Source organism: Canis lupus, chromosome 10 (assembly GCF_048164855.1).
Source record: "Canis lupus baileyi chromosome 10, mCanLup2.hap1, whole genome shotgun sequence".
Lineage (NCBI taxonomy): Eukaryota > Metazoa > Chordata > Mammalia > Carnivora > Canidae > Canis > Canis lupus.
The window spans coordinates 17,192,535-17,205,244 of NC_132847.1; the positions used below are offsets into that span (position 1 = coordinate 17,192,535).

General features: G+C 37.9%; 1 protein-coding gene across 8 annotated transcripts in view; it reads left to right on the forward strand.

Moving 5' to 3' along the window:
- The window catches only part of LMNB1 (lamin B1), a 57,280-nt gene that overhangs the window by 19,809 nt on the left and 24,761 nt on the right, over positions 1-12,710 (forward strand). For all 8 annotated transcript variants that reach the window (XM_072840823.1, XM_072840825.1, XM_072840824.1 and 5 more), the window contains 2 exons: positions 9,283-9,439; positions 10,080-10,205. In XM_072840823.1, coding sequence (XP_072696924.1) covers positions 9,283-9,439; positions 10,080-10,205 — 283 coding nt within the window. The remainder of the gene's footprint in view (positions 1-9,282; positions 9,440-10,079; positions 10,206-12,710) is intronic.

A 12,710-nucleotide genomic window follows, 5' to 3' on the forward strand; every position in this document is an offset into this window, starting at 1 on the left:
AGGACCCCCCAGGACCCCGGGATCATGCCCTGAGCCAAAGGCAGATGCTCAACCACTGAGACACCCAGGTATCCCAGTGATCTTGGGACTTCCTAGAGATTTTTCCTGTGTTATATTTCTCTTAATTGTTGAGAAATTCATTAATTTTCCTCAGTAAAAATATTGTGGATCACATTCATTTTTCCTTTGAAAGGTGAGATATTTTGGGGACAGAATTGAGTCTGGTGAATGAATGTTAGTAGGTACTTTGAGTCCATTATTATGAAATAGCATAGTTTTATGAAAAGATTTATGTTTGGGCATATTAATAATTTTTACCTTATATTCAAATTGAAGTTAAATTTTTAAAAAAATAAGATTTATTTATTTATTTTATGATAGACACAGAGAGAGAGAGAGAGAAAGAGGCAGAGACACAGGAGGAGGGAGAAGCAGGCTCCATGCAGGAGCCTGACGTGGGACTCAATCCCGGGACTCCAGGATCGTGCCCTGGGCCAAAGGCAGGCGCCAAACCGCTGAGCCACCCAGGGATCCCCCAAGTTAAATTGTTTTTTAAAGTCTGGATGATGGCTAGATCATAAAAGGCATGTTAATTTTGAATGCTAGGTGTGAAGAGAGCCTCAGAAGCTGGATTGATAGTCACTTGAATAATTGCTCTACTCTTAAGTGCTGTTCAGCTGCCACCAGACAGCTGTTCAGAAGAACCTTACGGTACATTAAAGCACAGATCTCAAACAGCTGGGCCTGATTGGTTTGGCTGTCCATGTAGAGTAGGTCTCCTCCAAGGGATTTAAAATTCCTTGTTTGTTGGTTATGATTAGAAATAAGTTTCATATAGAATGATTTATGTTATGTTATCTGATTGCAGGTGAAGAACTAAATTGCTTTTTCCTTTCACCCCTGTAATTTATTTGTTTTACTGAATAAGAATGGTCCTGAAGTGAAATTTAGTGCCATTAAGAAAGGTAACTGGACAAAGAGAGGGTATTGTTAGCATGGAGTTCTTGTGTTCCTTTTTCATTTTCCTTTATTATCTCCTTTCCATTGAGGATATTACAATATGTACATTAGGGAAAATTCTCAATCTGTATTTATTGTCTATTCTTTTATAAGATGAACCTGGCAATCTGTAATAGCTTCTCACAATTGCTAGAAAGTGATCTAAACAAGCAGAGAGTTGCATAGTATTTCGCTATAGAATATTAACAAGTGGACTTGAGAAAGGTTTGTTTTTGGTTTCTATAAGCTGTTCTTTTGCCTGACATGTTAAAGTAGTAATAAAAAACTCCACATACTTTTATTTCTGTTTCTTTAGAAACATGAATTTTCCTTTGGCTATTTTTTTTTTCAAGTTTACAGCTTTTAAAATTCTATATTCTTAGGTCTATGAATATTATAACTTATATGGATTTCCATAAGAAAACACATTTCCAACAGATTTTAGCAGGCATTTATTGAACTCTTGTCCAGTCTTGGATATATGCAGTATAATCTATGGTGAATTTCATGGAAGTGACATTTAATATCCAGAAACTATTCTACTATACTTTTATCTTGATATGTCATTATTAGACCAACTAAGAGGTCATCTGTATTTAGGTCTCTTTTTATGAATTGTAACTCTTTATACTTATATTTCTGTATATGAAAATCAAGGAACAAGGACAAAAGTGCTTGAGAAAATACTGAAAATTATGCCAATTGTGAATGAAGGAAACCAAACCCAAGCATGTGCATAGTCCCTGTCCTGAAAATGAACACAGATGCTTTGTTCAAAGATAACATTGTAGGTGATATAGAGAGGCTGAGTTCTGTCTGGGGCCAGGGCCTGGCTGGCTTGGTCAGTAGAGCATCAGACTCTGGATCTCAGGGTGAGGAGTTTGAGCCCCATGTGGAACCTACTTGAAATTAAGAAGAAAAAAAAAAGGAGGGGAGAGAGAAGCTGAGCTCCAGGATTCCTTTTGTAGTTGTGCTACTGGCCAAACTAGACAATTCATTCAGCTGAATTTGTGGTATAAAGTGACTTGTGTGACAAACAAAATGTTAACAGAAGGGCAGTAATTTGCCATTACTTAATTAACTATTCTGCAGTGAGTTTCAGATTATGTTCTGAGTATGTGTCCCCCTAAGTTTACTTTTAGATTTCTGTTTCATACTAGTTCTTTGTTCCTTGTTTAAGTGGCTAATCTAATTTCTCAAGTGTTTACAATTACAGTATGCTTACTAATTCATTTTCAAGTGGTTGCTGTCATATGCTTACTGAGTCTTTTTTTTTTTTTTTTTAAGATTATTTAGAGAGAGAAAGACCCCACGAGACGGGGTGGGGGGGGTGCAGAGGGAAAAGCAAACTCCCTGCTGAGTGGGGAGCTGGAGGTGTGGACCTCCATCCCAGGACCCTAGGATCATGACCTGAGCCATAAGGCAGATGCTTAACAAACTGAGCCACCCAGGTGCCCCTGCTTAGTAGGTCTTGAGTATTTTCTCTGTTATGTATGTGTAGTGTGACTTTATTTAAAATGTGCTCTGGGATGCCTGGGTGGCTTAGTGGTTGAGCATCTGCCTTCAGCTCAGGGCTCAGGGCATGATTCCAGAGTCTCCCGGGATGGAGTCTCACATCAGACTCCCAGTGGGGAGCCTGCGTTTCCCTCTGCATATGTTGCTGCCTCTCTCTCTGTGTCTCTCATGAATAAATAAAAATCTTAAAAAAAAAAAGTGCTCTACATTTATTACCTAGTAATGATGTTTTTCCCCTAAAAGCTACACCGAGCATTCATTTTTTAGTGATTCTGTAATTGAGTGCACTTTCAAATCTCCCATTCTTTGTTGGTAGGGCCTGTGGGTGTTGGGTACACTTAGATGAAGGATACTCAGGGAGTAGGAGACTTGTGTTGTCAAAATGGAAAGGGTAATGCAGACATCTAAGGAAGTTCAAGCACTTGAGTTCCAGAGCCAGGTAGGTCAGTGCAGAATGCAGGGTTGAAATTATGGTCCTAAGTCAAGATCAAAGAGGTAGTAGGCTGAAAAACCAAGATGATGAAAGCAATGAAATAGAATGATGTTGCTGGTAGTAGGAGGTGATGAGGAGTAATTCTGAAAATGGCAAGTAAACAATTGCATTTAGGTTAGTTCTTTAGGCCCCAGAATATTATAGGGATGGGTCCCCAAGGTTAATGGTACTAGGTTCTTTTAGGAAAGTACAGCCATGTACAGGGAGCCTGATGCGGGACTTGATCCCGGGACTCCAGGATCACTCCCTGAGCTGAAGGCAGTCGCTAAACCACTGAGCAACCCAGGGATCCCCAAAAGTTAATTATTTTTTATCAAGGGAGGCAATTCTTAATTAGAATGGAGTATCTGTTACATTTTATAAAAGTTTTCTTGGCTGCATTTGGGGTTTAGGTTCTTCTGTAAGCATCTCTAAGCAAGTATGTTTTCTGACTTAAATTCAGCAGTTTATTTCTAGTATTAGGTTCACATGGTGAATATAAATGAAAACACAGAAGATCTCTTAATCTGGAGGTAGGAATAGTTTAGGGAAGGTCAGCAACACTGAGCAAATCTGGGTAAGAAGTATTGTCAAAGAAAAATGTCCACCAAACCCTTCCGTGATAGAGTCTGGTAACTTGGGATTCCTAAGTAGCTCTTTGTTTTAGGGCATTGTCAGATGTTACTCTGTGCTTAGTCGGTGGCTGCAGCTAATTAATGTGTTGTATACGTTTTAGGATGTAATTTCTGCAAGTTACTATACTTTGACTAAGTGCTGATTCTTAGGTCATGACTTCCTGTATAATATGTAATGAATGAAAAATAATAATAGTTAGAAAACTATGACAAGATTATATAACTTTCTGCATGGCCCCCATGTGTCCTTGGTATTGGCAGCTCATGTGCCATATAAAACTCGTTGATTCATAGCTTATTAGATGGAGACTTGCCTGTAAACTTAATTTTTTTATGGTGCATTCAGCCTAGGAAATTGGCAAGATGATATTGAGGGCGTGTAGGTGTGTGAATTTTAGAGATTATAGAAGTATCACAGTTAATGTTTTTTTTTCTTCTAGGAAAAAAACATATATAGCATAAAAAAACAGAGCAATATTTTCTGGGGAGTATGTGTGTGTGTGGTTTCTTTTAAGATTTACCAAAATAGGGATCCCTGGGTGGCTCAGCGGTTTAGTGCCTGCCTTCAGTGCAGGGCGTGATCCTGGAGTCCTGGGATCAAGTCCCACATCAGGCTCCCTGCGTGGAGCCTGCTTCTCTCTCTGCCTGTGTCTCTGCCTCTCTCTGTGTGTGTCTCTCATGAATAAATAAATAAAATCTTAAAAAATAAAAAAGATTTACCAAAATAGTCATTATCTATCTATATGTTGTCTATGTAGAAGATAGAGGTTAATAATTTGTGGCCCTTGCCCTGAAGCAGTTCTCAAGTCACTTGAGGTAGCTGAGTACATCCACAAATACGGGTTTGTGTGAAAAGTGTAACAGAACTATGTGCAAGGTGCAAAGATGGTATTTAACTCTCTTCCTTTTCCCTCTTGAGCCAGGGCAAATAAGGTTAGCTTTTATATGCAAATTCACAATGTTACACTTCAAAGATACTGTATGACTTCTTGCAGAGTACAGGAAATATAAGAAGCCAAAATTAAGAGGGTTCACCTACGTGACTGAAACACAGTGATTTTAACAATCAAGCCTAAATAAGACCAAGGAGTGGTGGGGCGCCTGACTGACTCAGGAGGTAGAGCATCCGACTCTTGATTTCAGGGTAGTGAGTTTAAGCCCCAGGTAGGTCATGGAGCCTACTTAAAAAAAAAAAACAAAAACAAAAACAAGGCTAAGGAGTAGTGGAGTAAACAGGATGAGAGTAGGATATGCTACTAATTTGTGGTACCTTGAGCCACCATTTCAGCTGTGGTGCCAGCTGAAATTTGATGTGAAGTTCTCAGTTGCTTACACTATGCCATTAATCTGTAAAAATATAACTTCTCCCATTATAAATTATTTCTTAAAGCTCTAACTTTCACATCAGTAGGCAGATGTAAATCAGAAGTTGAAATTGTGCTTAAAATTGCAGATAGGGCAGCCCCACGTGGGTCAGCGGTTTAGCACCACCTTTGGCTCGGGGTGTGATCCTGGGATCGAGTCCCCATGTCGGGCTCCCTGCATGGAGCCTGCTTCTCCCTCTGCCTGTGTCTCTGCCTGCCTCTCTCTCTCTCTCTCTCTCTCTCTCTCTCTCTCTCTCTCCTGTCATGAATAAATAAATAAAATCTTAAAAAAATAAATATTAGATAGTGGTGTAGCAGAATTTGTTGTACTTAATTTTGTTAATTAATTTTAAACCAGTAGCTTTTTGAATATTGTGTAACACTCTGAAATATGATTTTGTTTTAAATTATGTTTTATGACAATATTTCTGCCCAGCTCTGCTCTATGTCGTGGGACAAAATTGCTTCTTGCAAGCATTGATTCTGTTATGAGTTCCCAGCTTTAGAACCCAGCCCTTGTATGAACTGAACAAACGTTTTTGTTATAAATTAATGAGTATGTGGAATAGCTTTTTTTTTTGACAGCTGATTTTCCCCCCTCCTCCTAAAAGAATCTTCAGTGAAAGGATGCCATCTTGTGGATTTGAAAAAGATATGATTTAAGAAAAAAAAATTACTGATAAGACTGCTGAGATTTTATGCATGTAGTTGTTTTCTGATACCAAAATGAAAAGAGATGAATACTATTATTCTCTTTATATGCACTTATCCTTTGGACAATTTTTTCTTCATTTTATTTGAATTGTAAAAGATTATTTTAAAAATTCCTGTTAGCTATTCCTCTTCTAGTGCGTTCTCAAACATCAGTTATAAAAGTGTTCGTCTACAATAGCAGTTTTAATTAAGAATTGTTATTGAAAGTTTTGATACTAAGACTCTCCTAGTGCCACTATTAATGATAACAATCATTTGGAATGAAAAAAATACTATCCTTGAAATAACTATTGTTTCAAGAATTATTTGACAGAGATGTATCCAAAGGAACCTTCGTTCTATAATATAGAACTTCATTTAATAAAAAGATATTTATTTATTTGAGAGAGAGAGCACGCACATACATGTGTGGGAGCACTGTGAGGGGTAGGGGGAGAGAAAGAGAGAGAGAATCATTCTTTCAGCAGACTCCCTGCGAAGCACATAGCCTGCCATGGGGCTTGATCTCAGGACTCTGAGATCATGACCTGAGCCAAAATCCAGAGTTTAAAAAAAAAAAAGTTAAAAAAAAAAAAGTTAAAAAAAAAATCCAGAGTTAGTCATTTAACTGACTGAGCCACCCAGGTGCCCCAAAAAGTGATATTTTAGAAGACAAACCTCAATTCGAACCTCATTTTTGTAGTTAATAGTATAAACTGAAATAAGTTTTCCTCAAGATATTAGGAAGGCCCTTTTTTCTGTTAGGAAAATCTTAAAATCACCTCTTATGTAAGAAATGGAATGTGTTTTGCAAGCTTGGGATCAGTGAGTTCTTATGTAATATTAAGGGAGTTGGTATAAAATAAAACAGAAACAGACTCAGATACAGAGAACAAATATGGTTGCTAGAGGGTTGCAGGTTGGGTAAAATAAGTGAAGAGGATTAAGAGATACAAACTTCCAGTTATAAATAAGTGACGGAGATATAAAGTATAGTACAGGGAATATGCTCAATATTGTCATACCTTTGTATGGTGACAGATGATAACTACATTTATCATGGTAATAACCATTTTGTAAATGGATATAAATGTCAGATTGCTAGGTTGTATACTGAAAACCAATATAATACTGTATATCAACTCACTTCAAATAAAATTATATTAAAAGGGAATTTCTATATGATATATCATCAAGTCATAAAAATTACTTTTCAAAATAACTTCATTTTCATTTATTTAATCTCATTTTGTATCTTGATTTATGTCTCCTGTACATCTTGGTTTATAGTATTAATTCTGTTTTAAAATAATAGTTTTCCATTTCTTCAAAAACATTTCTTACTGAAAACCTGTATGTAGTGAGTGTCTCTTTATTAAATAAGAAGGGCATATGTTCTTACTCAGAGACCACCAGGATTCTGGAACATTGGCCCTTGAGAGTTCTTTGATCTAGTGTCGCTAGTACTCATGGAAGGGAAATCATTGAAGGAAAAAGTTGTTATCCACTAGAACTCTAGATTTAATGCTCCTAAATTGCTCCTTTAATTTTGGTGGATTATGGCAGCCTTTATTTAAACTGCATCTTCTTTTGTTTCCTCTTGAGCAGGGAGGGAGAAAGCTTCAAGTCAGGGGCATAATTTGATGTCTTGCACTTTTTCTTTTTCTTTCTTTTTTACACAGAACAAATTTTATCATCTCGAATGCTGGCGCATAACCAATAACAAGCTTAATTAGAGGAAGAGACAGAGGGAAACCTGAGATACTGAGGTGGACTTCTGGGCAGGTTTTAAAACCTTTAAAGGTTGAGGGCATAATTGTTAGTCTTTCTTATTTTTATTTTTTTTAGATGTAGGGCTTTCCTTTTACTTGACATTTTCACTTTAACAATTCTTATATAGGGATCCCTGGGTGGCGCAGTGGTTTAGCACCTGCCTTTGGCCCAGGGTGTCATCCTGGAGACCCGGGATCGAATCCCACGTTGGGCTCCCGGTGCATGGAGCCTGCTTCTCCCTCTGCCTATGTCTCTGCCTCTCTCTCTCTGTGTGACTATCATAAATAAATAAAAAAATTTAAAAAACAAAACAAAAAAACAGTTCTTATATATTATGAAGTTCAACCAAAGCTCTTCACCTGTAAAGTTAAGTGAAAATCAGAAAGTGAGTAAAACAATATCTCCAGTATGTAAGAGTATTAGAAATAGTTTGTTCTTTCACATAGATTTTAATGTCTAACTTTGAAATTATGGATGTCTTAATTTTTGAGTTTTAAAAACCATAAGACAAATTTTCTTGAATTACAGGTCATAGCTTTATAAATGATCAAGATACATGTACAAATAAAATTTCAGATACTCTTAAACACATTTTGAGATAAATCACACATGATATATATTTCTTCTTGGGTTTGCTTATCTCTTTGGGATACTTAAGAATACCCAGTTTATTTCACACTAAAAATTTAGCCTTGAGCACTGGCTTGGACAGACCACAAAGAGGGACCTTCAGAATTCTCTTAGTAGGCTTTCAGTCCAAATAATTCAGACATCTTGTGTCCTAAATTGAATGTTAGTACTTTTCCTCATGTAATTAGTATCAGTGGGGGTCTTGTACTGGCAGTTTGTCTTGGTCATAACTTATTCTTAAAAACCATTCCTTATAATGAAATACGAAATTTTCCTCAATGCAAGAAAAATAATCTGGATCAGTAACAAAGTCTGCGGGTGTTTTAGGAACATTCTTGAAAACAGATTTCCACAGTACTAATATGTTTCTTCTTTAGCAATTCTTTTTCATAACTGTGCAGTCACTGCCCTATTCTATTCTGCACAACAACAACAACAAAATTTTTTTTGAAGATCAAATTTTTTCCTTGGCACCGTTACTATCTATCTGGAATGAGCCCAAAAGACAGTGGAATGTCGGGTCTCTCCTCAGGTAGCTTCCTCCTCTTTTAACAGCATTCAATTACTCTGTCAGTGATCTAATCACAGCCAAGATCTTTGGTCAGACGATTGACAACCATAAGTGAAAAAAGCTCTTTGATAAAAGCCAACTGTTCAAGCGGGGTGTTCTCATAATGCATTTGAAACCCGCCATCCCCCCCCCCCAAAAGAAAGAAACCCGCCATCCAGGGCTGCTTCCCCTCGCTCTGGATGTTCTCAGAAACACCTTGTTGGCTTCTTCCAGGGCCACTGATACTCTGTAGCTGCCATCACTCAGTTGTTCCTCTTCCGGATAATCATAGTTGTCTTCCTAGTAATCAAATTCCTCATCCTCGTCCTCGCTCTCAAAGTCAAGGCCTGTGAGCTGGCCTGGCTGCTCCTCAGGGATGGGCCAGTGAACAAGGCCTTGTTCTCCTGCGGCTCTGCCATTGGGGCCGCCTCCTCCTCCACTGGGCCTTCCTACTCTAGCTGTGGCTGGGCCCTGTGGCAGGAGGGGTTCAGGGATGGCTCCCAGCTCCCACTGCCTACCTCACCGGGCATCACATCCATCTGCGGGGTCATTGCTGTCTTCATACAGCTCGGACAGCTCATTCATATCCGATGTTGTACAAGTGGCTCAATCTCTAGCCGGGCCTCTTGCACTTTTTCAAATTTCTTACAGTTATGCTAAGAAGGAATCAGATCTCAATGGAGCCCAGATGAAGCTTCGAGAATATGAAGCTGCACTGAATTCTAAAGATGCAGCTCTGGCCACGGCACTTGGTGACAAAAAAAGTTTAGAGGGAGATTTGGAGGACCTGAAGGATCAGATTGCCCAGGTAAGGCAAACTCTGATTTTGATCTGTGTTGGGAGGTTAATTTGCCCCATCTGACTGGGTCGATTGGTTAGAGTAGATTTTTGAATTAATTTAAAAAATACTTTTTATTAAAAAAAATTTTATAGCTGCCTTGACGCATGGTCTTGAGGCAGCGGATGTGCAAAGCATTTTTACCTCTCAGGCATTTTATCTGGGTCATGCACATCTTACTGCTGGTCTTCTTCCTTTCTCTTTTGCTTATGCTCATTCTGTTTCTTGCTCTCAAAATCTATTTCAATACTGTATCAGAATGGAAGATAGGAAAAGAAAAAATCATAACATTGCTCCACACACAGGAAGAAATGAAAGTGGTAGCTCAAATCCTGGGTAGGTCTCCTTAGTTGGTTTTGTTCATTACTTGTTGCCAGTTACCAGATCTGAGAGGTGTTTCAGTGTGGCACTCTTGGGGGGACCGGCAGTTGGACACACAGTTCTGGGTTAAAGGTTATAATGAGAGGCTCTTGATACATTGATAAAAGAAATGGAAGGTATAAGTGATACAGAAATTTTATTTCTTGTTTCAGTCCATAGATGTCTGTTAAGTTCATTACTAAATAATTGTTTTGTGATTTTTACCAATTCTTTCTCCTTGTATTATTAGTTGGAAGCCTCCTTGGCTGCTGCCAAAAAACAGTTAGCAGATGAAACTTTACTTAAAGTGGATTTAGAGAATCGCTGTCAGAGCCTTACCGAGGACCTGGAGTTCCGTAAAAATATGTATGAGGAGGTAACTGTATAATTTTATTTCTTTAAGGAATGGAAGTATCCTAAATGCTTTATTATAACTTTATATGTAAAAAATGTGAGAGATTTTATAAGTAAATTATTCAAGGTACCGCTATCAGGTTTTATATAAGAATTCAGGCTCTTAAACAGATATGATTTCACTTTATTACTGCCTTATTAGAAGTCTTAATTCCTAAGGACGTGGTCATAGCAATTAATTACTATTAACTTGCTTGAGCATTTGTATTAGTTATCTATTGCTGCCTGCTTAATAACTCTAAAATTTTTCAACTTCAAACCACACATCTTCATTATCTCACAGTTCCTGAAGGTTGGGAAACTCAGCTGCTTAACAGCATGGATGTGTTTTAGGGTCTCTCATGAGGTTGCAATCAGGCTTTCAACCTAGATGAGAGGAAATGCATCTGAGCTCATTCCCTGGTGGTTGGTATGAAGAGTCAGTTTACCATGGGCTTTTCCATGGGGCTGTTCATGATACAGCTTTCCCCAAGAGTAAGTGATGAGAGAGAGAGAGAAAACATGAACATAAGACAGAAGCCACATTATCTTCTATAACTTTTCTAATCCCAGAAGTGATGTACCATCACTCTCTATCACGTAGACTGACCATGTTACACCATGGGAGGGGATTCTACAAAGGTGTGGCTCCCAGGAGGGCAGCCATCACTGGGGGGGGGGGGGGGGGGCTATCTTGAAGGCAGGCTGCCCACAGCATTTATGGTTATGTGTGTTTATTTTAAAATGCCATTTACAAACCTTAGCCTCTGTGGTCAAGCATTGGCAGGTGAAGGTAGCAACTGTTGCCAAAAGACAAGTAATAAAATTGAAAAAAGGGGGAATGTGTATTTTCTGAAGATTGAAAAAGGATTGGAATTAGTCCTGGGGTATGAAACCTGCAGTTAAGTACTTAATGATTTTAGAGGTAATACAATTTTGAAAACAGCAACTAACAATGATTTTTAAAATGGGAAAAATTTTTTTAGAATATTTTATTTATTTATTCATGAGAGACACACACAGAGAGAGGCAGAGAAACAGGCAGAGGGAGAAGCAGGCTCCATGCAGGAAGCCCCATGTAGGACTCTATCCCGGTACTCCAGGATCACGCCCTGGGCTGAAGGTGGCGCTAAACCGCTGAGCCACCCGGGCTACCCTAAAATGGGAAATCATTACAGAGCTTAAAATTCTTTTGTTAATGGGAGAAAAATAAAATAGAACTATGACTGTTTTTACAACTACATGCTGTTAAAACGTTCTCTATCTATCTATCTATCTATCTATCTATCTATCTATCTATCTATTTAAAGATTTTATTTATTCATTCTTGAGAGACCGAGAGAGAGAGAGGCAGAGACACAGGCAGAGGGAGAAGCAGGCTCCATGCAGGGAGCCCGACGTGGGACTCTATCCTGGGTCTCCAGGATCACGCCCTAGGCTGTAGGCAGTGCCAAACCGCTGAGCCACCAGGGCTGCCCTCAAGTCATTTATTTAAAAGTAAAATACCAATACCTGTTCTTAGAGAAGTGGTGATGATCAAAGTGAAATATTTTGTGCTGAAGTTTCTTGTATGACGTGTAATAAATGCTATCACATAATTGTTAGCTGCAGTTTTGCTTTATAAATGGAGATGTTTTTATATTCAGTTGTTTTATATTTTTATTTTGATAAAATTGCCTGTGATAGATCATTACTTGGTTTTTATGCTATGTGCGGAGTCCTAGATCTTTAAACCAGGAGTAGGGTATTTTTTTTGTTTGCAAGTCACTGATTCTACATAAAATAATAAAAAAGGCACCAGCAAAAAAATGATTTAATATTTTTAGGTTGTATAGCATCCTTGAATATTTTGGTGTCTGCCTTTTTGAAAATGAACTTAAAATATTCCCCCCCTTTTTTTTAAACATAGAGGATATAATTCTATTCAATAGATACACTTTAGTTCCTTATTATGGACAGTTAAGGGGGTGAGAAAGAGGAAGAAGAAAAAACAAGAAGAGGAGGAAAGGTAGACAAAGAGCAAAATCATTATTAGGTGCTCAGTATTTGTTGAATGAAACCTTTTATTTGCATGTTTTATTTTTATTTTTTTTATTTTTATTTTTTATTTTTTTTATTTGCATGTTTTAAATATAATTTGCTTCATTAAATAGATGTAAACCCTGAGATATTAGTAACAGAACTGGAATTTGGACCCTGGTTTTTGGATCCTATTAATAAGTGCATTCTTCTCTGCCATGAGCAGTTAAAAGAAAGATGAAGAAATGTATAGGGAGTCATAGGCAGGAAATGGACGCAGAAACAAACGTCAGTGGATTATATCCCCCTCTTGTGGGCTCTTTAATTATTGCCATTAAAGACAGATCTGTTGTATTTTCAGAGAGAGAAGCTGGAATGGAAATTTTATCCTTGGACTTGTGTTCCTAGCCATTCTAGTTTGGGATAATTCCTTAAAACAAAACGTAAATTAAAGGATTATGCCTACTAT